We start from the raw sequence: 24,196 nt of genomic DNA on the forward strand, positions 1-24,196 counted from the left end.
GTATTGCACATCTCGGGGGGGCGGAGTGGGGGGACGGCCGCATTTAGGCTTTGTAGGATTAGCCAAAGACCTAGAAGAGGTAGAGCTCCTACTCCCAGCGAATTTACACTTTGGTTAGGAAGAGAGGCTGAGCACAGCTGAAAAGTTTACATTTAAGATAAGAGTTAGATAAGAAGAAAGACAACATTGGAATAGCTGCCCTGACGCAATGTTCGATTTTCAAATGAGCAGTACAGGATCCCTGGGTATTGTGGGGCCTGGAGGGGGACGGGTTCCTTCCGCTGGAGCGTCCGGGGCGGGGGGCCTCGTGGTGGAGGAGGGCGGAGGCTGCGTCTTGGAGGACTGCTGGGGGTTGGCAAGGCCAGGAAGGAGGAACAGAGAGGCAGCGGCAGGCGGCGTCTGAGACAGCGAGTAGGTCAGAAGTGGGGCAGAGGGCCAAGGGAAAGGCAGGGGCTAGGATTTAGTTCCAGAATTGAATTAGACTCTACAGGCAGAGGGCGGGGCCCCAGGTGGCGGAGCAGCTGCACGTAGGGGAGATGGGAAGGCCTTTGTGAGCTGGACGAGGAGATTACTGAGACTTTGACCATCTCAGCCTGAAGTCATCTGAATAGAATATTCAGAGCTCGTTTTTGGAGGAGAAAATGAATAAAGGAAAGATGAGGCAGCCAAGGGTTGAAAAGAGGATGATATCCCACTGTGCACGAAGTCCTGTGGAATGGATGCTTGGTCGCCATTGTCTCTGCTTTTGAATCCTGCATCGAATTTAAACTTCCGTGTAAACAGGCCGAAGATGAGTGATAGAGGGCACTGTGTTAGTGACCCCGCTCTGGGTGTATTTAGGTGGACAAGGGAAAGACTGTCTAGAAATGCATCTGGAAGGAGGGGAGAGAGGTGTTATGTGGGCTGGTGGAGGACAGGTGACCCCAGGCCAGAGGAGGCGCATGGCAGTGAGGAAAGACCCTGAGGGAACACTCCAAATAAGAGATGCTTTCGGGCTTCCCTGGTGGCGCAGTGGTTGAGAGTCCGCCCGCCGATGCAGGGGACACGGGTTCGAGCCCTGGTCCAGGAAGATCCCACATGCCGCGGAGCAATTAAGCCCGTGTGCCACAACTACTGAGCCTGCACTCTTGAGCCCACGTGCCACAACTACTGAAGCCCATGTGCCACAACCACTGAAGCCTGCGTGCCTAGAGCCTGTGCTCCACAACAAGAGAAGCCACTGCAATGAAAAGCCCTCGCACCGCAACGAAGAGCAGCCCCCGCTCGCTGCAACTAGAGAAAGCCAGCGCACAGCAACGGAAGACCCAACGCAGCCAATAAAATAAATAAATTAATTAATTAATTTAATTAATCTTAAAAAAAAAAGTACTAAAAAAAAAAAAAAAGAGATGCTTTCACGTCAAAGCGATGCTGAAGCCAGAGCCGGAGGCTGGTGCACTCTGCAGGGAGACAGACGACATCAGGAGGGGTGGCCAGTGGGTGAAAGGCCTTGGAATCGCGTGAACTGATTCCGTAAGCGCTTGGGAGTGCCCATGCCGGGGCTTCGACACGCGTCTGTTACCCAGATACCCTCGAGGAATGACATGGTTATTCTGTCCACCCTCGGCTCTTGGAAGGATAATACCCAAAGGTATTTGTCAGGCCCTGGTCCTCTGAGTACCTGATACACTGAAGGTACCTGCCGTAAACACAGCCCAGCGTTAGGTGTCCGGGCCCTGTGACTGGCCGAGTTTCTGTGTCATGGGACCCTCTCAGCTGAGAGCAGGGGTGGCCTGCACCACCACCCCACCGAGACGGCCCCTGGGGAATGAGCACCGCACTCAAGCAGGGGCGGGGGGCTCTAGGGCAAAGCCCCTGGTAAGCTCTCAGTGCCCCCCAGCCCCCATGTACACATAAGCTGTGCGGTTTTGAGGAAGAGGAAAATAGAAGAGGGTCAGGCAGGGGTGTCAGACTTCACGGTGCAGACATGACAGTGGGTAGCAGAAATGCCTGATGTGTTGCTTCTCTTCTGCAGAAGGGCACCATGCCGGTGGAGAGGATGCGCATGCGCCCGTGGCTGGAAGAACAGATCAACTCAAACACGATACCAGGGCTGAAGTGGCTTAACAAGGTAAGTGCGTGTGTGCGCGTCTGCTTGTATGCGCATGGGTGTGTGTATCTGTGTGAGAGAGACCCTCACTAAGCCGGTGCCTGTGGATCACCGCAAGTGAAACTGTTCTTCGTGTCCAAAATATTATGCTTATTATTTACAAAAAACAACCAAGCAAAAAGGATCATGAAAATATGAAATTATCATACAAGGAAGACTTATCATCCTCTCAGACTGTAGCCTCGACCCCGAGGTAAGGCTCTGGTCTCGTGGATGACTGTTGATGGGAAGCTTCTTGCTGTATTTCTGTTCAGTAATTCTTACCCTTTTCCTTCTCTAAATTCCTTTCTTGCTTCTGGTTTTCGAGGATTAGAGGACATGGAAACTGTAGGGCTTTCTGCTGGGAATGGAGCATATTGATTTTCTTTTCAGTATTCTTTATGTAAAGAAAACTTTTGTTTTTGTCTTAAAAAATGGTTTTATTTTTATCATGAAATCCTGTTTGTGTGCCTACCTGTCCTAAAAAAGCAGTATTGCATCATTTACACCCCCTATCTATACATAAATACTTCCTTACTTTTATCAACCTGAAAACTCTCAGTTTACTTGATCCTGCCTCTCATGGCGGAATCAGGAAGACATTGGATGTAAAAGTAAAGACCACCTGAAAACATTTAGTTAAAATCTAGAAAAGCAACGAATACATCATGCTTTCTCTTAGATGGCCCGAGAGAGAGATTGCTCTCGCACTACCAGGAATTGCAGTTCTTCGGAGCAAATGTCTTCTTCCTCTTCTGCCTCCCCCCTGCGTTTTTAATCTTAAGGACACGATGAATAATTTAGCAGGTCAGCCTTTACCTTTGTATCACGTGCTCCAGAGCTTCGAGCCAGATTGTGGCCGCTCCTAACAAGAGTACAAAATATTGCAGCATATTTTTTTTTTTTTACTAATGTTACTCCTTGCTTCATTTTATTTTTTCAGTTATCTCTCAGATCTTATTTCTTTTTGTTCTTTTCCCCTCATTTACCTATTTTTTCACTTATTTTAAGTGTAACAGTGTATGTATTTGAATGGATCTGAGTCCCTTCTGAAACAAGATGGGGTAGAAGTAAACAGAAATACTTTAAGTAAAGCGTATGCTCACTTCACGTGACCTGTCATATATTTTAAGGTCTAATGGCAAACAATATATTTTTCCAGGCTTGCAATGTCTATAGTGTTTTAGGTTTATATCCTGGAGGGGCTTTGTAATTAGCCTGTTGCAAAGAAACAAACGAGAAGTCAGGTTGCCCCTTGTCCTGCTGGGTTAGCAGGGGCGCATGCAGAGGTGTCAGTAAAGGGGAGATGGTAGTCAAAGGAGAGTTGAAGAGACATAGGGTCCTCAAGAACAAGAACAACGATAGTGATAATGGTCATAATAAAACTAATTTGTGAAGTGCAGGCACTTCTCTAGGCCAGATCGTGCGTTCACTCCCATAATCCCCACTATGGGGTAGATGCTGTTATTTTTTCCATTTTGCAGACAAGGAAACCAAGGCTTGTAGGTTTAGTGGGATTCTATTTTGAAGAACAAAGTAACACTGCCTGTTGTTGATTTAGGGTGTGAAATTAAAGCAGATGTTGCTGATTTCCGAAGAGAAGTAAGTTTGGTCTTGCTTTTTCTGTTTTTATCACCCACCCACCCCTTTTGGCTGGCTTGATGCAGTGGTGCACTTACAGTGTCACTGCGTCTCCTGCACCAGGTGGGTGCTTGATGTGCTACAGTTTGTTCTCTGTAGTAGGTTGAATGGCGGCCCCCTCAAAAGATAGGTCTGCATCCCGAGCCCCAGAACTTGTGGATGTGAACTTATTTGGAAAAAAGAGTCTTGGCGGGTGTAATTAACATAAGGATTTGCGGATGAGATCATCCTGGATTATCCCGCTGGGCCAATCCAACGACAAGAGGTCCTTACAAGACACAGAAGAGGAGACACACATCCACGGAAGAGGAGGCGGAGACTGGAGTGATGCAGCCACAAGCCAAGAACACCTGGAACTGCCGGAAGCCGGAAGACACAAGGGAGGATTCTCCTCAGAGCCTCTGAAGGGAATGCAGCCCTGCTGCCCTCTTGCTTTTGGATTGCTGGCCTCCAGAACTGTAGTAGAATCCGTTTCTGTGGTGGTAAAGCTGCCCAGTGGGTGGCAGTTTTTTACGACGGCTGTAGGGAACTTACACATCCTCGCAGGGTAGCTTCCTCACCAGTACTCTGCACTGAGACACCTTGTCCTCTGGCCACTGTGCCCGTGTTTTTCGGATAGAGGACCAGAAAGTGAATGGGTGCCTCTTGGTGCAAGTGAACACTTGACCCCTCTCTGGCTCTTGGCTCGTGAGTTCCCTTCCCTGGTACAGAGGGACAGGAGACCGGCCCCTTGTCCTCTGCTGGGCTGGATGTGGGCCAGGCTGAAGGAAGGAGGGTGTGCTGTGGCTACAGCACACGGCACCACTTAGGACAGCGCTGTGCCAGGAGCTTGTGGGCTGCCTGAGCGCCCAATGCGGACAGAGCCGTGCCTGTCCCTGTAGACCTCAGGTGGCCTCAGGGCATTTCCTCTCCATACCCACAGCTCCCCAGGGCGTCTATTTATAGGTTTCTGCCAACTCAGGCTGGCTGGCGTTCGTCTGTCCACAGAAATATTTCACTCAGACCCTACTGTTATTTCCTGCCCATTCATAAGCCTAAGAATCCCTGTTCGTGGGCTTCCCTGGTGGCGCAGTGGTTGAGAGTCCGCCTGCCGATGCAGGGGACACGGGTTCGTGTCCCGGTCCAGGAAGATCCCACATGCCGCGGAGCGGCTGGGCCCGTGAGCCATGGCCGCTGAGCCTGTGCGTCCGGAGCCTGTGCTCCGCAACGGGAGAGGCCACAACGGTGAGAGGCCCGCATACCGCAAAGAAAAAAAAAAAAAGAATCCCTGTTCGTGTTTTGAGTGGTTTGAGGCCATTCCAAATTCTCTTCTCCCACTGGAGCCTGTTGTGACTCCTGGAACACCTGTGCTGTCTGCGGCATTTTGTCATTCACTTGTGCCTTAGCTGTGTTCCAAGTGTCGGTCCTCACGGTGAGGCACTCCAGGCTGGCCGTGCCAGAGGGCGGGTACCAGGGCTGTCTTGATTGTTGCTGTGAGCTCAGTGCCAGGCCTCGTGCCCGACACCCAGGAGGTAACATCGTGCTGAGAATGAATGGATGAATGATGGGCGCTTGAAGGGGAGGAACATCAGTGACTCTGTTTTTGTTCTGTTAAGATAATTAGACTTAAGAACACGGGGTTGGCAGCTGTCACGTGTCTCTCAAATGGGGACACCGTCAAACCCAGTGCGTTCTTAGTAAGAGACAAATAGGTGGTTAATTAATGCCTTAAATTTGTTTCCACCTCCTCCTTTCAATACATGAGGGGTGGAGGGTGATGGAACAGGCCCTCTGGGTTCCTCTGGAGGAGCGGTGAGGAAATTTGGCAAATCAATATTAGAACTAGTTCTTGAAAGGGGTCGTGGCTTGGGCCAGTTACTTTTTATTATGAATATTTGCAAATAGACATAGTGTGCTTGAATGATCTAATGACTAGGAAGAATAGCGCAGTAAATTCCCATCTAGATTTAAAACTCACATCTAGATTGAACAATCATTAACATTTAAAAAGGATCTGTGGGGTGTGTGGTAAAGCAGCTCCCTGACACTGTACATCTATAAGATCCAAGAAGGTTTCTTATAGAGCCACAATACCACTATAGGTAATCGTAAATTAATCGTAAGTAATCGTCACTTAAAATGTCATTACTGCCCTGTTCATATTCAGAATGCCTTGAGTATTCCCCAGATATCTTTTTACAATTGATTTGTTCAATCAGAATCCAAAGAGTGTGCGCGGGTTGTGTTTGGTTCCTGACTATGAATGGTGCGCTCTCCCTTTTTTCCGTCTCTCCATTGGCTTGTTGAAGAGACCAGCTCAGTTCTGGATTTGTCCTCATTTTTGCTTGTGGTTTCCCTGGGCTGTTTCTTGAGGAAGGAAGGAGGTGGTCGCATTCAGGTTCACCGTTTTTCTCGTCGCTCCGATTGATTCCCACCCTGGTTTTTTTTGTTTTGTTTTGTTTAATTTATTTATTTCTGGCTGCGTTGGGTCATCGTTGCTGCGCGTGGGCTTTCTCTAGTCGCGGCGAGCAGGGACTACTCTTCGTTGTGGTGCACGGGCTTCTCATTACGGTGGCTTCTCTTGTTGTGGAGCACAGGCTCTAGGTGCACGGGCTTCAGTAGTTGTGGCGCGCGGGCTTCAGTAGTTGTGGCCTGTGGGCTCAGTAGTTGCGGCTCACAGGCTTAGTTGCTCCGCAGCATGTGGGATCTTCCCGGACCAGGTCTGCATGTCCCCTGCATTGGCAGGTGGATTCTTAACCACTGCGCCACCAGGGAAGCCCCCCAACCCTGGTTATTGATGTTCTTATTTCTTACCGGAGATCTGCCTGGACCAGGCACCAAGGCCCCTCCCCAAGCCTGGGAGATCATCAGGTAGCTCCCGACCTTTTCCTGCTCTGCACTTTGAGAGCAGGCTTGTGCTTGTGTAAATATCAGGTCATCTCGGAACAAAGTAAGAAGTCCAAACAAAAATAGCAAACGACATCGGAACATCTTGTAAATATTGGGGGAATGAAGAGGCACAGGGAGATAAGAGGACTAGTTTCCGTTTGGGGCCAAGCTGTGTTTGCTCTGCTTTGCTCAAGATCATATCGTCTTCTCAACTTGAGCCGGGCTTCGCTCTCCTGCCTGCAGGTGGGCAGAGGTCTCTATGTATCTAAACATGAGTAGCTCCGCTACTGCATTTAGTCCTTCCATGCACGCTGTGTGTAGACACCAGGGGTGGGGACCCGGCACTTGGGATTCTGATGGCACAGCCTGATGTCACAGAGTCTACACAGAGCAACGCCCTACCTGTCCCATACAACCAGAATGTTTACTGGTCAGAATCTCTTTCAGGTTTAAAATGAGTTTTGCCATCTTTATCTTTCAACGTAGTTTTGCAATTTGAAAAACTAGTTAAAAGTTACATGTAGTGTTTTTTTTTTTTTTTTTAGTTTTTAAAAAAATTTACCATTTTAAAATGTGCAATTCAGTGACATTCAGTACATTCACAATATCATGTAGCCGCCACGACCAGAACTTTTTCATCACCTCAGAGGGAAGCACTGTACCATGAGGTAGTCACTTCCCACTCTCCTTGCCCTGGTTCGTGGCAACCACTGATCTGCTGTCTGTCTCTTTGGATTTTCCTTTTCTGGATATTTCATATAAATGGACTCTTTCAACATGTGGCCTTTGGTGGAAGGTGTCTCTCCCTTAGCACAGTGCTTTAAAGGTTCATCCCTGTTGTAGCACGTATCATACTGTGTTCCTTTTTGTGGCTGAATAATATTCCATTTTATGCATGTATAACACGTTCTTTTTCTGTTCCATCAGTGGGTGGACCTGTGGGTTGTTTCAGTCTTTTGACTGTTGTTGAGTAGTGCTGCTATGAACATTCATGTATAAATGTTTGCATGGACAGCTGTTTGTAATTCTTTGAGTGAAATTACTGGATCATGTGGTAATTTGTGTTTTGTTTTTTTTTGTTTTTTGTTTTTTTTTTGCGGTACGCGGGCCTCTCACTGTTGTGGCCTCTCCCGTTGCGGAGCACAGGCTCCAGACGCGCAGGCTCAGCGGCCATGGCTCACGGGCCCAGCTGCTCCGCGGCATGTGGGATCCTCCCGGACCGGGGCACGAACCCGTGTCCCCTGCATCGGCAGGCGGACTCCCAACCACTGTGCCACCAGGGAAGCCCTGTGTTTAATTTTTTGAGGAACAGCCAAGCTGATTTCCAGAATGGCTGCGCCATTTTCCGTCCCCACCAGCGATGTGTGAGGGTTCCAGTTTCTCCGCGTCCTCACCAGCACTTACTATTTTCTGTTTATTTTTTAAAAAAATTCTAGCCGGGGCTTCGCTGGTGGCGCAGTGGTTGAGAGTCCGCCTGCCGATGCAGGGGACAAGGGTTCGTGTTCCCGGTCCGGGAAGATCCCACGTGCGGCGGAGCGGCTGGGCCCGTGAGCCATGGCCGCTGAGCCTGCGCATCCAGAGCGTGTGCTCCGCAACGGGAGAGGCCACAACAGTGAGAGGCCCGCGTACCGGAAAAAAAAAAAAAAAAAAAAAATTCTAGCCCTCCCAGAGGGTATGAAATGGTATATTGTTGCTGTTTTGACTTGCATCTGCCTGATGATTAGTGATGTTGGGCACCTTTTCATGTGCTCATTGGCCATTTATTTATCTTCTTTGGAAAAAGGTCTATTCACATCCTTTGCCCATTTAAAGAGGATCCATGGTGGATAATTGCTAGGTTCAGTCATTACTTTTGTGGTTTCATGGTTTGAGCATGGTTTCTGGGAAACTAGTTTTGGGAGGGGTGTGTGTGTGTGTGTGTGTGTGTGTGTGTGTGTGTGTGTGCCTGCAGACACGCAAATGCTTGAAAAGATCTATTTATAAAATCAACTTTGTGTCTTAGGAGATAGATTTCAGATTGTGTCACCCCAGATCTCCTTTGTCCTAGAAGAAAGTACAACAGCAGATTCTTTAAGGATCTGTATCTTTAAGCATAAACCTTTAGATTCTGGTTGTGTAGTTCAGGAAAAGTTCTTTCACTGAAATAAATTCATTTGCACGTTTTTCCCTTTCATGTGAACGTCAGAAACTGCATTAAGTGATTTTGCCCTCTTATTTTCATCTACAGTAAGAAATAAAGTTTTACTCAGCCCTCTTCTGATCACTGCCCTTTTGAATCTGGCCAACCTGAAACCCTGCCCTCTCTCAGTGGATGATACAGCATGAACAAGGAGGGAATTATGAAAAATCTCTCGCTTTCAGTTCTTCTTTACTGACCAAGTTTTAAATACATAGAATTTTCCCTTTTAACAGTTCTGAGGAGATCTCAAATGTTCTGACATATTTTTAGTTCAGGCTTTGCAATATGTTCTGTGGGGAGGGCCAAGTCCCTTTTGGGTCGGTGGGAACCGTTTGTATCTTGCATTGTGTGAGACCAAAGTGGTGGAAAATCCCTACTGACATTTTCCTTCCTGATCCAGTGTATTGTGCAGAGATCCGTATACCTAGAAATTATCAGACCTACCTTAAGAGCTTAAAAAAATATGGTTTTCCTGGGTTTTAATCTCCATGGAGTCCAAGTCAACAGATCTGTTGTAGGACAGGAAATCTTCTAAATCTAAACCCTGGGAGACAATGGGTGATATGAATAAGTGACTGAATATGGGATTACACGACCTCGGTTTTGAATTTAGATACTTACTACTATAAGTTCCTTGGCTAGAAAATTTAATTCTGTTTCTCAGTTTCCTCAACTGTAAAGTGGAAAAAATAACATACGCACAGCTCGTTAGGGTGTTGCAAAAACCAAAACTGAGACCACGTGAACATGCCAAGTGAACCAAGTTTCACATAAGTAGTTTTACTACAAGTGTGACTTTGTTTCCAAAGCACTGGTTTCTAATCATATGTTTGCCAGGATTGATTTTAAGCAATTTTGAGTTACCTCTTGGGATATAAGAGAGATGGAGAGGGTCTGCTATAAGAAGAACAGTACTCGAGGGACTTCTTTCCAGAAAAGGAGTATCATCTTCGTATAATTGGTACATCTTTGTTTGTATTTATTGCTATTTCATGCAGGGTAGTAGACACATAGGGATTAGAACAAAATCTTTTATTTCTGTTGGCTGCGTGAGCAGATTGAGATAATTAGTCTCTGTGACAATGGCCTCAGACACCCCCAACTTCCCTTTAGCGGCAAAGTGAGTGTTCATTTGGAGAGTTGCCTAATTTTTAATTTACCTAAGGCAGAAGGAGTTCCTCTTTACCAAGTGATGGGAGTAGATGATAAGACTAAGCATTAGAAATTTCAGTAAATGGCCAGTTACCTGTGTTCCTATAAAGGAAAGGAGGCACATTGGCATTTCCCAAATCATCACCGTTGACCTTGGAATTTATTTTTATCCTACCAGACTCCACTTGCCTCTCAATCTCACCTGGTAGACTGTCAAGGTTTGGGGCCCAGTGGGGAAGTGGGTTTGGTTTACAGTAGATACTCAGCAAACCCAGTGATACTTAGCAGGGAATCTTACTAGCTAGAACTAGCTATAATCCTCTGCAATGGTGGCCTGAAACCCAGGGCTGCAGTGCTTATTGATTTATTTTTTTTTCAGGAAAAGAAGATTTTTCAGATCCCCTGGATGCATGCAGCTAGACACGGGTGGGATGTGGAAAAAGATGCACCGCTCTTTAGAAACTGGGCCATCCATACAGGTATTAACCCCGCATTGTTTATGGAGCCTGGCACTGTTGCTTTTTTGTGGTTGTTTTCATGCCCTTAGGTATAAGTGACAAATTAAATTGCAAAATATTTAAAGTGTACATTGTTTTTTGGTGACAATGTTTAAGTTCTACTCTCTTGGCAAATTTCAGTTATACTGTAGACTGTTAGCTATCGTTTATTTTTACTACATATATAAAATCTCCTGGCTTATGACTTCATGAAAATAGCTCTGATAAACCTGGGACTTGTTCCCAGGCACATCTAGGACACGTGGGGTACAGCCTGCATCACTCAGAGGTGTTGCTCGGGCTTTCCGGGTGGCGCAGTGGTTAAGATTCCGCCTGCTAATGCAGGGGACACGGGTTCGAGCCCTGGTCTGGGAAGATCCCAGATGCCGCGGAGCAGCTGAGCCCGTGCGCCACAACTGCTGAGCCTGCATGCCACAACTACTGAAGCCCACACGCCTAGAGCCCGTGCTCCACAACAAGAGAAGACAGCGCAATGAGAAGCCTGCGCACCGCAACGAAGAGTAGCCCTCGCTCGCCGCAACTAGAGAAAGCCTATGTGCAGCAACAAAGACCCAATGCAGCCACAAACAAATAAATAAATAAATTTATTTTTTAAAAAAAGAAGTGATGCTCAACCCATTCCATAGAAAACTTAGTCCTTAAATTTCCTGTAAATGTGGTTTTCTGATGAAGTTCCCCAGGTGTGTACCAGGGGAATATAGAACTTATTTGTTTTGCGTCGTATAAACTTGGGTCAAATTTATCTCCCCCAAAGGTAGTCAAGATTATATTTATTTATAACAAAATTTAACTAGCCAGCTATTTGCAGGAACGGACTTTTACTTAATGTTTGAGAGTCAGATGAAAAAGAGACCTTCCAGTTGCCTGTGCTTGTCAGTCTACTGGCCTCCTAGCTTTGTCTCTTCCTTACCTTGATTCTCCGTTCTTCTACCATTATAATTTTCTCTCAAGCTGTTTCGTAGAGCCAGGGTGACCAGTTTGTCCCAGTTTGCCTGGAACCGTCGGGTTTTAAAACAGAAATTCCTGCATCCCAAGAACCTGATCAGCCCCAAATAAACCAGGAGGTTTGCTCACTGTAGGTGTGGCCTAGAATTAAAAGGGTTCTCTGTACTACCTGCCAGCAATCCTGTCTCCAGACATTTTTACTCTAGAAATAATTTTTCCCCTCTTTTTCTTAACCTTGATTCTTTCAACTATTTTGTTAGGAAAGCATCAACCAGGAGTAGATAAACCTGATCCAAAAACATGGAAGGCGAATTTTCGATGTGCCATGAACTCTCTGCCTGACATTGAAGAAGTCAAAGATAAAAGCATAAAGAAAGGAAACAACGCCTTCCGAGTCTACCGAATGTTGCCTTTATCTGAACGACCTTCTAAGAAAGGTAGATAACGATATTTACTGACTAAAACAATGATTGCTTGATATACCTTATAGTGCCTTTGTGATTTCTTTATTTCCACATCTGTAGTCACAGCAAGGATACAACCCTCGTTCCCGTTGTGGATGATAATTCTGCCCTTACCTGGCTGGGGAAAATGACTCTCAGGGCCCCCCAAAAGCAGTCAAAGAAGCATTTGGGATCTTGGCCATATACAGATTAAAGCAATAAGTTCATTGAGAGTTTCAGAAAGAATTTAACTTAGGGAAAATGCCTCTCTGTTCTTCATGAATTAATCCAGAACTATTTTTGTTGCCACAGGAAAGAAACCAAAGACAGAAAAAGAAGACAGAGTGAAGCACATCAAGGTAATCTTTGTTCAGAGAGGAGGCCAGAGTTGTGATCATACTAATGATTCATATTCTGTCTCTTAAAAATAAGTGATGTGATCTCTGTGAAGTATTTAATCTTGCTTCTTTTGCTGTTGTGTTTCATGTGCTTTACACGTCTCCTCTTTGGCATGTACCCACTTGTAGACTCAAGTACACACATCCCCTGCTTCATCCAACTTCCCTGAGCAATTTATGAATGAACTCACAAATCCAGGCTGAGCTTGACAGTCTCAAGCCTCCATCTGGTCCCTGCAACTGTTGCCAGCATGTCACTTAGTTCCAGCTAAGCTCCAGCAACCAGCTATTATCTGATGATATTAAGTAGATTTTCAGGCCATTAAATATTTTTTAAAGTATATTAAATAGCATATACTTACATTAGAATGTATTACCTATATTTATATATATGTATTGTGTTGGCCAACTTTTTGGCCAACCCAGTATGTGTGTATGAATGTATGTATGTGTGTATGCATGCATGCATGCATGTATGTATGCATATATTCCATGACAAGCCATTAGTCTGGGGACACAGAGGTCTGTTCAAGCCCTCTATTAGTGTGGATCTCAATAGTTTTTTTTCCTGCTGCACTATAGAACCAGCTTTCATAACTTCCAAAAGTTTTCCGTAGGGATGCGTTTGTGTGTGTGAGCTTTTCAGTGGGCTGTGTAGTCTGAAATCCACTGCAGTGTGAGGGTCTTTGTGTGTAGATTAGGTGGCCCTTGTTCAATAGCCAGAGAACTGCCAAATATCCCATGCAAAATCGAGGGTGAGCTCAAGTTGCCAAGCAAAGAGCAGACACTGCAGTCCAGACTCATAGACCATCAGAGAGAAGATTGTCTGTTTCACTGTGCCCTGTTTGCACATGAAGAAACAGAGGCTCGAGAGAGTTGAGTGACATAGACCCAAGGGCAGTGGAACATGTGGCCAAGTTCACACGGTTATTTAGAACTGAACTTAAAAGAGATGCCAAGCATTCTGGTTTCTACTCTAGAATAACTCTTGAAGGAAAAACCAAATTGCCCAGACAGCACAATGTTTAAAAGCAAGCCACTTAGTCAAAATAATTGGAAAAAAATACCCAAAAAATGTACTTCAGTTTGAATTGTGAAGGTAGAGGGAAAACTTAGGTAAACTGTTAAAGTTTCAGACACATTTACTCCTGCAACGGAAAATCAATTTTTTAGCTAGAGTGTTTTAGCAGTGAGACCTCCAGTTTCCACTTCCAGTATTTTTAGTTGGTGACTTATTTTAAATATAGCATAGTATAGGCCTCATTTTGTTATAACTTTTTATTATGGAAAAACTTTATACAGGAAGGAGGCAAGTGAGTCAAACATACTTCATAGACCGTCACCCCGATTTCAGCATTAATCAGCTCGTGGCCATTTTGTCTCATTAGTACCTCCCTCCACTTCCATACATCCAATATGAAACTGCAGATGTTCAACCATTTTTGACTTACAAAAACAATTTCATATGGTTCAGCCCAATATTTTAAAGCAGATTCCAAACATCTTATTTCTTTCATGACTACGTCAGTATATATCTTTCAAAGATAGACACTCTTTAAAAATAACACAGTATCATTATTGCATCCGAAAAAATTAACAGTAGTTCCTCAAAAACATCAAATATCCAGTCAGTGTTCAAATTTCCAATTTGTCTCATAAGTGTCATAATTTTGATACAGTCTGTTTACTTGAATCAAGATCCGTATACGGTCCACATGTTGTGATTTTTGGATATGTCTCTTAAGTTTTTTTAACCTATAGGTTTCCCCTAGATTACTTTAAAAAAATTTATTTTTTCTTGGAATGAAAAAAACCCTGTTATTTGTTGTATCAAGTTCCCCACAGTTTGGATCTTTTTAGGGCCTACATTCTGATTATTGTTGTTTAGTCAGAAAAGTGTAACTTCCGCAAATATGTGATTTTGAAGAATCTGCTATAATCATAAGTACAACTATATCATATTTGCTACTAGTTTCACAGCATCTAGCTCAGTGCCTGGTACAGAACGGATAATTAATACATATATGATCACTGAATAGATGAATATTTGTTGACTAAATAGATGTGTAAATAAATGTAATATATGGGGAGGAGGGAGTGGGGGGTTTAGAATGCAGATTTAATTTTGCAATCTCAGTTAATGGAGAAATGAAAATGGAGTAACAGATGTTCACTTTTCAACCAGCTTTGCTCTAACATAACCACCAGACTTCACTGAATATCAGATGCCATCGATTGGAAGATGCACCGTTATTTTATGTATCTGTAAGCAAGAAAAAACTGCTTGCAGTGAAATCATGACACAGAATTGATTAGAAGGCACGTCCCATTTCAGGGGTGTGGAAATGTGCGGAATGTGCACCTTAGAATTGATGACACATGGTGTTCTTGTAAGTAAAGGACATCTGCAGTCACATCACCGATGGCAGTGTTTTCCACATGGCCGGACGCCGCACTGACCCAGGGAAGCAAGTGAGAGATTTCCTCTTAGGTGCAGCCATGTGGGGCCCAGCAGAGAGTACAGTGAGAAATCCTCCTGTGATGTAGACGTGGTCAGTGTCCGAAACATGGCCCTCATAGAGACATTGTTCCTTCAGCAGAAGACAGGTGATTTTCATCGGAAAACTTTTGAATTTAAATCTACTCGCATCTGTCCTATGATGAAGCCTCAGAACGTGGATAAGGCGAGCGGGCTCCCCAGGTTCTGTGGTTCTCATGACTGCACAGCGTTCATGTTTCTGTAGAGTGGTTCAAAGTTAATTCTCTAGGTTGTCTGGAATTATATATATAAAGGACCTTATCCTTACTGAGCTATTAATACATTACTTTTTATTGTTTGTCAAACACCTAAGCTCTGAGTTTTCTGTTCTGTGCATATATATATATATATATATATATGCAACTGGATAGACTAGGTTGGTTTCTTTCGCAGAGAAAATTTGTCTTGTATGTAGTAACTAGGTATGAAAATTTGCTGTTAAAACAAGCTCTTCCCAATCTTCCTTTAATTCAAGTTGAATTTTTTTAAGATACCTGAAGAAATCCTAATCTTTTTTTAATTAATTTTTTTTATTGGAGTAGAGTTGATCAAGTTGAAGTTTTAACTAGCAAAGGACGTTTAGAGCACGCAGGCCCACTGTCAGAATATTTCTTGGGCTATTCAGGCAATTTATCTCTGTGCTCTTTGTCTCCTCCCTAAATAGCTTCCCTGAAACTGGGAGACCCAAGGCTCCTTGACCATGTAATATGTGCAGAAATGCTGCCCCTGTATCCCCTGATGTTCTCTTTGGGAGTATATGCTGTGCACTCAGTGAGCCATCTTTTAGTTGAACTAAGCCCTGCCTGCGTGGAGGTAACTGGCTGTCTAAGGAAATAAGAGTAAGAAACACAGTAGTGAGCTGTATGAGATGGGACATCATCAGAGCATATTGGTGTTTCAGAAAATGTCACAAGGCCAAGATCAGTAAGGACAGAGGTGGATAAAGCAGCGAGGCGGTAGCTGACGTTTTGGAGCCCCTACCCGGTTCTCAGCTCTGATTATTATCTCATTTAGTTCTTCCTGTGATGGGCAGGGTTTCTCTCTTTCGCATACGTGGGAATGGAGGCACAAAGATGTTGAGTAATTTTCCCAGAGTTGCTCCACTTTATGGAGTTGGGATTTGATTCCGGGTTAGTCCAACCTCAGAACCTGTGCTCTTTCACTGCCCTCAGTGCCTCTCAGCCTCTCGGAAGCTGCGGGCTCTGATCCAGGCCTCGGGGGACTCTCCAGTGTATTGGTGGACATTCCCCAGCACCAGATCGTACGTGAAGCCCTGGAGATCAGAGCTGCTGTTTGGTCTTCGCTGGATGAGTCAGGACACCGGCTTCATTAGAGCCAGCGCCTGAGTGAGGGTACAAGGGGAAACAGAGGCATGTATGTAGGGAGGATTCGGAATTAATACTTCCTGCCTCAGAGGATTGTTTGCAGAGGACATATGCGTGCTTCGAAGCTGTGAAGTGCTTCCAGATTAAAACATCGGTGTGATGATGGAAAACATGATCAGGGACTGTCTCTAATGTCACTTGGTAAAGACTAGGACTGATCTGTATTAGTTCTGAGTGCAGGCCTCTGGGTGGAGGTTACAGAAAAGCAGGTATTGGCTGAGCAGAACTTTCTAATAGAGCTCTCACCGCCCACAGTGACTTGAGCTGGAATATGCAACAATATGCTCCCTGTCACTGTCCAAAGACAGGCTGAATGACCGACCACCTGTCAGGGCTGATACTGGAGTGATCTTTCCATGGGTTGCAAGGGGTCTTCAGTTTTTAAGCCTCACGCCGGCAACCCACCTGAACTTTCAAGAGATGAAATCAGAGCTGCCCTGGAGGGAGCAGGTGGGGGGCCTGCCCTGCCCACTCTGGTGCCTCGCTTTCCTCCTGGTAGCTCTTGGGAGGACTGCTCAGAGCGCAGTCTGCAAACTGGTTGGCAGAGTAACCTCCGTGGATGCTTTTGTGAGATAAGGCACAGCTGAACTCCTTGGGAAGGCTCTGGAGCATGGAGGGGTTGATATTTAAGGGAGGTTTTTCTCACCGTGATGGGAAGCAGCGGATGGGGGCAGAGACTGCAGTAGAGAGTTTAGGTGAAGATGGTGGCAGTTGGAATGGAGAGGAGACATTTCCCTGGAAGAAGAGGTGGGAGGAGGAAGCCAGGTGTGGATCTAAGAGGTGGCCCTGACTTCTCAAGCTTCCTGGAGGGGATGTTGGGAGCGGAGCATGTTTTGTGGAGAAGAGGGTGAGTTTAACTGTGGACGTGGTGGGCTAGAAAGGGCAGAGGGCCCTCTAAAGCAGACACCAGGTGGACAGTTGGATCTGACAGGCACCGAGCTCGGATGAGTGTTGGACGCCAGGTGTGTGGTCATTTGCCCAAGAACGATGTTGGAGGCCGTGGGAACAGATGCCTTCTCCAAGAGGGAAGCTACATGAAATGAACACGGAGACCCAAGGAGAAGACGAGGAGAAAAGCCAGCCAAAGAAAGAAGTCTAAGGGGAAGTTGCAGTGGGAGCAGTGAGGAAGAGAATGAAGACGGCCTAGTTCCAAGGGAGGAAGGTGTCCTAGGGCTGGGCGGGAGGCCGCAGCCTGTTTCAGCTGCACTCCTGTTCTTAGTGGCCTCGGGGCCTCCGAGGTATAGAGTGTGCAGTTCCCCGGGCCGACTTTGACTTTCATGAAGCCCAGCTGTCAGCCTGAGATTTTGTTGGTAGAGAGACCTAGAGATGCCCTTAAATTTGGCTTTCAGGAGACTGGCTTTGCACAGATGAATTAGGGCCTTTCTGGAGGTTGGGGATGGGAAATGGTCTTACAGCCATTATATTTGGCCTCAAAGGAGGGGACATGTAGACAAGGGCTGTGGCAACAGAATGAGTGGCCTTGGTTGTCCTCTATTCGGCCCACCCCCAAGCCCCTCCAGCAAGCATGGCTTTGAGACCAACCAAAGGAATATTATTTTAGAGGTCTAAGGAAGGCTGCCCCTGCCCCTGCCCCTGCACGCTCTCCTGTGCTGGTTTGCTTTTGCCTAAAATCCCTTAAACTGTAGAACAAACCTTGGCTTCTATAATGAGAAGAAAGGTTCTTGGGCATAAATATTTGGCAGAGTTAATAGATCATGGAGCGGTCTGAACCCAAGTACAATCTGTTTTTTGGTTTTCTTTGGGGCAAGGTGATTTACAGGAGAGCCTATATCTAAAGTAAGAAAGGGAACAGAAAGAGGAGGCTAGTTCAGGATTCACCAGGACAGGTCATGGTACAGCCAGGCGGGGGACAGGGCAGGAGTGGGCATCACAGAGAAGCAGAAGACGCTGTGGGCAAAGGCCGTTCGTGACCTGCAGGATCTCTCTGTACATGTTCCGTAGAGAAATGTTCACCCATTTTCTTAATTTGTGTTCCCTGCTTTTTAAAAAAAACAAAAACAAACATAGTTTAGGTTTCGATCTTCCTATTCTAGTCATTTCAAAAATTTCAACTGAGTGTAGTGAAGGTCCCTGGTTTTCTGCACCCTGGATGGAGACCTTTCAGGGAGGTGCTGGCTACATTTCAGTATACAATCTGCTATATTGTCCTTCTAAAACCAGTGAGAAGGTTTGCACTGAAGACTTGGAGATCGGCAGGTTATTTTGGAAGTGGGGATGGGAGGAGGTAAAACAATGTTCAGAGTAGTCCAACTCAGTCTCCATTGGTAGAGTATTCTGTTTCGTTACAGGAGTGCAAGAGGCAAGGTGGGGATCTGGGGAGTAGAACGATGTTGAAAATAGTTCGGTCTCAATCTCCATTGGCATTAGTACAGGATCCAAGGGTTTATTAAGACAGAAGCTACTGGAATTGGACCATGTTGCCTGACCAAAGATGTGAGTTCAGTTCCTGTATCTCCTCAGAGTAAAAGCAGTGTGGTCTTGGAAAACTGATTTCGTCTGTGAGTCATAGTTTTCTCAAGTGTAGTGTGATAGAAGTATCACTTGCCACTAATTACACTGTAGATCATGTGAAACTCTTTTGAAGTCTCCAACTGAGAAATCAGAATAATTTAGGTTTTTAAATATATGCAAGTCTGACTCCCTCATTACCTTTATAAGAAGCCTAGAAGCAGAATGAGTGAATAATAACTTGGCAACAAAAGAAACCCACGAAAACGAGCAGTTCTTTCCATAATTCCTTAAAACGTTCTTAGTTCCTTTTGGGGAATTGAAGAGGTGGAAGGGAGAGAAGATGACACGTGGGGCATGATGGGGGGTGGGGTGGGAAGGGGGCCATTGAGGAAGCCAGGGAGAAGGATGCCATCAGAAAGGTGGAGAAACAGATAGATTTTGTTGCCAAGGATGGAGAGTACAGGCCTCCCTGTTGGATGTCAGAGTGTGGGGTTGAGGGAAAGAGACTTGCACAGAGGTCACTGGATTTGGGATAGTAGCGTCTTATTGGTGACCTTAGATATAGGTGCCAGGTGCATATTTATCTCACTTAGTCTTCCCATTATCCCTATGACGTGGGTCCCGTTACTGTCCTCAGTTTACAGCTGTCCACAGCATCCTAAGAGATCACTAAAGAGGCTAAAGTCCTGTAACTAGAGGAAGACTTGGACCCCAGGCTCATGTGACTCCAAAGCCAGGCTGTCTCACCACCCCGACCCCAGGAGCTGGGAGCTTGATTCCACAAGTGGAGTGGCAGCCAGACTGCAGGCTTCATGGTGGTGCAGTGAGGAGGTGATGCTGGGAAGGCAGGTGCACAGTCAGGAGTTTGCCTCTAAGGGAAGAGAAAAGTGGTGACTCAAGTCACAGGCAAGGAAGTTTCTTCCCAGAAAGGATAAACTCTTCGGAATTTGTCAAAGAGATGCTGCAGGAGAGAGGGATAAACATTCTGCCCAGTGGGGCTGTCCTGGGCCCTTCCTGGATTCAACCTTTGGTACATCTGGTCATCCCTGCCATGTGTGATTTTTGTTTGTTTATTTTTTTGAGAACTGAGCTATACAGTGAGGTGATGTCTTTGAAGCCGTGGTTATCATGGCGGGAATTTGCCAGGTGGGATTGGGAGGGAGGGTGTAATTTCCCCCTCCTTCCCTAAGATTTGCTGGGGGGGGTGGGGTTCATCATTGGTTCCAAGCAGCACATAAATTGATAAGAACACCCTGCATGCCTTGCAGCATCCACTCTAAATTTTTCAAAGCACAGTCATATCCACCTCACATGACCTTCCGCTCCTGTCTTCTATTCTTTCCACCCCTCCACCCTCCTCTCCAGTTTGGTCTCCCCAGGAGTTGTCACGTGTGGCTTTTTTTGTCTGATTCTGTTGCTGTCATAGACGCCGGTGTAACCTCCCCTTGAGGAGAAGCTCTCTCATCAAAACGCTGAAAGTCAGTGTGTACTCCAGCGCTGGCTCTCCCAGAGCTGTTGGCGCGTTCAGAGGTTGGAGGGCTCTGGTGCACTTGAATAAAGCAGAATTGAGAGCCAAGCTTAGGAAGAGGAGTTTGCTCTCCTAGTTTCATTAATATGAATGTGTAGCCTCTTGGGCTGCATGGGCATTCGGAAGGCATGCCTGCGGAGCCATGGGTGTGGGCTGTTTCACTGGTCTCCACGGGGTGGCGGAGGCTTTGGCTATGAGTCTGGCCCATGTGACCAGCCACCTGCCCCCGACCCTGGGGCAGGATGCTCAAGTGGCCAGAATCCAGAGCAAACCCTATCCAAGAAGAATTCATCCACCACGTCCTCTGGATTTCGTCCTTGGGCTGATAGTTGAGGCAGAGCTTTTCCTCCGAAGTTATAAAAGAGGTGGCAAGATTCCTCCCTTAGAGAGAAAGCCAGGAGCTGAGTCTTACACGCACCCCTCCCTCAGAGAAGGATGAGTTGGGATCTCAGCAGCAAGGTGCTTTACCTAGGCAGTAACACAGCTCCGCTTAAACCCAGGGCTACCTTGCACAGGGATAAGCATTTCAGGAGGGCAAGCCAGGTGCACAGATACCGTCTCCTCCAAGGAAAAGGAAAGAAAGGGAACCCTTGGCGAGACACTCTACGCAGAAATGTGCTTCTTAAGCTCCAGGCTGATTTAAAACACGTAGGGAATGCATTTGGGAGACGAACGTGACCTTGGCATTAAAGAAAGTGGACGGAGGGTAGAATTTAAGCTAAGCACAGGGAGGGAAAAGGAAGTGTTCTCAATTCTTTTTTCTTTTCTTCTTCCTAGCAAGAACCAGTTGAGTCATCTTTGGGGCTTAGTAATGGAGTAAGTGATCTTTCTCCTGAGTATGCGGCCCTGACTTCAGCTATAAAAAATGAAGTGGATAGTACGGTGAACATCATAGGTAAACTGTTTTGACATCTCATTTTTTTTATACGCACGAGTAGCTCCCTGGGGTCGAGAATTTGTAAAACGTGATTTGAAATAACGTAGTCAGCGGGAGGAGGTCTTGGAACCATCTCAAAATGCAAGTTCAGGCCCCCAGATTTCAGGACTGAAGGATAAAGGCCTTTGAGGATCAGGTAAAGGAACTGAGGCAGATCCGCCTCAAAAAAATAGGCAGATGAGATGGGGATGCTCCCCCCAGCGGCTAAGGATTAGCGGTTCTCAATCGTTCAGTAATTGGTCACGTGGACAAAAGTGTTATTTCTTTAACTTGGGAACAAGGAGGGGGGAGACTGTCCCTATGAGTCCTCCAGGCCTGCCACAGGGGCGGTGCTCATCTCTCAGATGGGGAAACAGAGGCACGTGGCCAGAGGGCACCCTGTGATCCCACAAAGGGTTTTGAGTGCCTTCTGTATACCAGACGTAGCGCTGTGAGCCAGAAACAGGTTGGGGAGCAAGGCGGGCCCAATCCCTAGTTTCATGGAAGAAGACACATAATAAACAAATAAAAACTGCACGTAACAACAGCATTACCGGTGTGTGATAAATGTGCCGGAGGAAGAGTGGAGAGATGAGATGACACCAGTGGCTGAGGACCTGCAGTGTGGGTCCCGATGCAGGAACACGCTCGAAGGACTAGAGGGAAGGCCGGTGCTCGTGGGGAGGGCGTGTAAGGTCCCTCAGAAGGGAGGCGGGGCGGGCTTATGGGGACCTTCGAAGACCCTGGGAAGGAGGTTGGGTTTTATCCCCAGACTGCTGCAGGGTGTGGGGTTTTTTTGTTTTCTTTTTTTTTTTTAAGTTTTAAAAAATCGAAGTATAGCAGATAGTAAAGTACCCAAATGTTTTCCATACACACACCATGGAACACCACCCCCGGAGGCTTTTAGGCAGGTGGGTGACAAGTGTGAATTATATCTCAATGAAGTCCTGCTGGGATGCTGCCAAGCACGGATGGTAGGGACTCTTTGCAAGCGTGGAAGAGGCCCAGGCTTGACCTTGTATTCTGACTCCAGCCCTGGAATCCAGAACCTCGGTTTCTTTGCCCGCAATACCTTTTGGTTCATTACATTTTGTTCCATTTTGTAAACAATTAGGGCTTCTGATGCCGGTAAGAACAGGAAAAATCCTGTTCCAAGAGCAGGCCTCACATCTGAGGGACCTTCATTTGTGGGTTCTCAGCTGAGTAGGGACAGGAGGCCGCAGCCTCCTCTCCTTCCCCTGGGCTTTGGAGTTTGGAAGTAGAATCACATGTGCAGGGTCTCCAGCAGCGTGCAGCGTGAAGAAAGAATGAAGCCTGGGTTGAGACTCAGCACGTGCTGTATCTCATGTCAGGATGGCCATGGCTTCCTCACAGGGCTCACGTCTGAATGGGGCACTTTTGCATAGAGACAGATGGCCCTACAGTCATTTTGAGCCGAGCGGACTCTCCGAGAGTATCTTTCTCACTTCCCCTCTGGAGTGAGGCCACTTGCCTGACCGGAAGCCCAGCTCTCCTCCCTCCTGGGCCCTTTTTTCCACGGCTGAGGGCTGCTTCCCCAGCACCTGGGTTTTTATCATCCCTTTCTCAGCAGGCTGTCCTCAGAAAGCCTCTGCCCACTGAGCCCTTTTTAAAAAGGAAGATAGTTGCCGATCTCCCAGGCGCGCTTTCTTAAGGTTCAGCTTATTTCGAGGCAGCTGGCTGGCTTTTGGAGCTCCCCTTCATTAAGGAGGTGAACTCAGCCTCAGATAAAATGCCAAACAAAAGCCAGAATTGGACCAGTTTTCTTTACCTTTTTTTTTTTTTTAACATTTTGGTTGAGCCTTCAGTAGGTAAATTCTCTGCCAGGTCGATTGTTCATTGCCCTTATGGTATGATTGGGGCTACATGGTGTTGGTACTAATTTAATGAGTCATTATCCTGGGGCAAAGACAAAGGCCAGGTTTGGTTAGAGAATCACCTACTGGATTTAATGATTCTCTTCCTAACAATAAAATCATAATGGATGGCAGTAAAATGAGTTTGAATATCTCTTTCTAATTAGTCAGTGACCCTTGTGAAGGTATGTAATGATAGATGAAGTGGATCTATGCAAGTATTTTAAAGGAGTGGGTAATTTGTGATTATTACTAACAGTAGCACTAGCTCGGATTTTAAACCCTTCGCAGAGCTTTGTCTACACTCTCCCAAGTGACCAGTAATTAGCCATCCCAGCCTCTGCGATGTGTGGACCGAGATGAGAAGTACAGGGGTTCTGATTCCAAGGCCACTGTGGCATTTGAGAGATTCTCTTTCGGGCTCTCTTTACTTTTTAAAAATTGCTTTATTTAAAAACGAAACCATTTCTTGCTTTCCATTCATTTGTCTCTAAACCCAGAGTTCCGGCCAGTTTTGTATCCAGGCACCAAGATGAAAACCTCAAGATGTTTTCATTCTGCTCTTATAAGCCCATGTTTATAAGATTAAAAATGGGAGCTGAAACGAGTCCTTACTACGAGAGCATTTTTCTCGTTGTCAGTAGGCTCTGTCACTAGGGAAGTAGATTGAAAATCAATATCTTAATCCCTTGGAGGCCAGCCACCCAGTACACTTTTATTCTGGAGGAGGGGTGCTGTTTGGTAAGTGAATCCAGTAAGGGTGTAAAGCACGAAATGTCCTTTTACCCTGACAGATGAACTCCTGCTGGATTGCTGCTGTGTTTTACTTTTATTTCTGCGGCAAATCATGGCAGCAAAACACACACACACACGCACGAGTGTGCACACGCCCATGGTCAGTGGGCAGTGTCCTGGTCTTGCCTTCTTGTCCAGAACAGCTGAATGTACATCCAGATTTAGCAGGCTGTGCGCTTCAAGCAGGAGGGCAGCATCTCACTGCTTAAACCAGGTCTTTTCACGTTTCGTCTCTCCCTCCTGTTTAAATGCACAGGTCAGCACCTCCAAAGATCTTCCCTGCTATCCCTTTAAGGGGAGGGAGAAACAGACTCATTTTTATTTTTACTTTTCTTTCACATTGAATTATTTTGTGTGTGTGGCAACTTCTGTTTTTAGGAAGCGGAAGAAGCCAGCAAACATGTTGGATTGTTCT

General features: G+C 46.1%; 1 protein-coding gene across 3 annotated transcripts in view; it reads left to right on the forward strand.

Annotated features, from left to right (window-relative positions):
• Positions 1–24,196, forward strand: part of IRF2 (interferon regulatory factor 2) — an 85,127-nt gene that overhangs the window by 42,623 nt on the left and 18,308 nt on the right. For 2 of the 3 annotated variants that reach the window (XM_029226485.1, XM_029226487.1), the window contains 5 exons: positions 2,015–2,110; positions 10,348–10,447; positions 11,692–11,868; positions 12,187–12,233; positions 20,974–21,091. In XM_029226485.1, coding sequence (XP_029082318.1) covers positions 2,024–2,110; positions 10,348–10,447; positions 11,692–11,868; positions 12,187–12,233; positions 20,974–21,091 — 529 coding nt within the window. In that variant the 5' untranslated portion in view covers positions 2,015–2,023. Of the gene's footprint in view, positions 1–1,265; positions 1,631–2,014; positions 2,111–10,347; positions 10,448–11,691; positions 11,869–12,186; positions 12,234–20,973; positions 21,092–24,196 lie in introns of those variants that run through there. The other variant, XM_029226488.1, reaches the window with a different exon arrangement.

This window comes from Monodon monoceros, unplaced genomic scaffold (genome assembly GCF_005190385.1).
Source record: "Monodon monoceros isolate NGI ecotype Baffin Bay Population unplaced genomic scaffold, NGI_Narwhal_1 Super_Scaffold_17, whole genome shotgun sequence".
NCBI lineage: Eukaryota > Metazoa > Chordata > Mammalia > Artiodactyla > Monodontidae > Monodon > Monodon monoceros.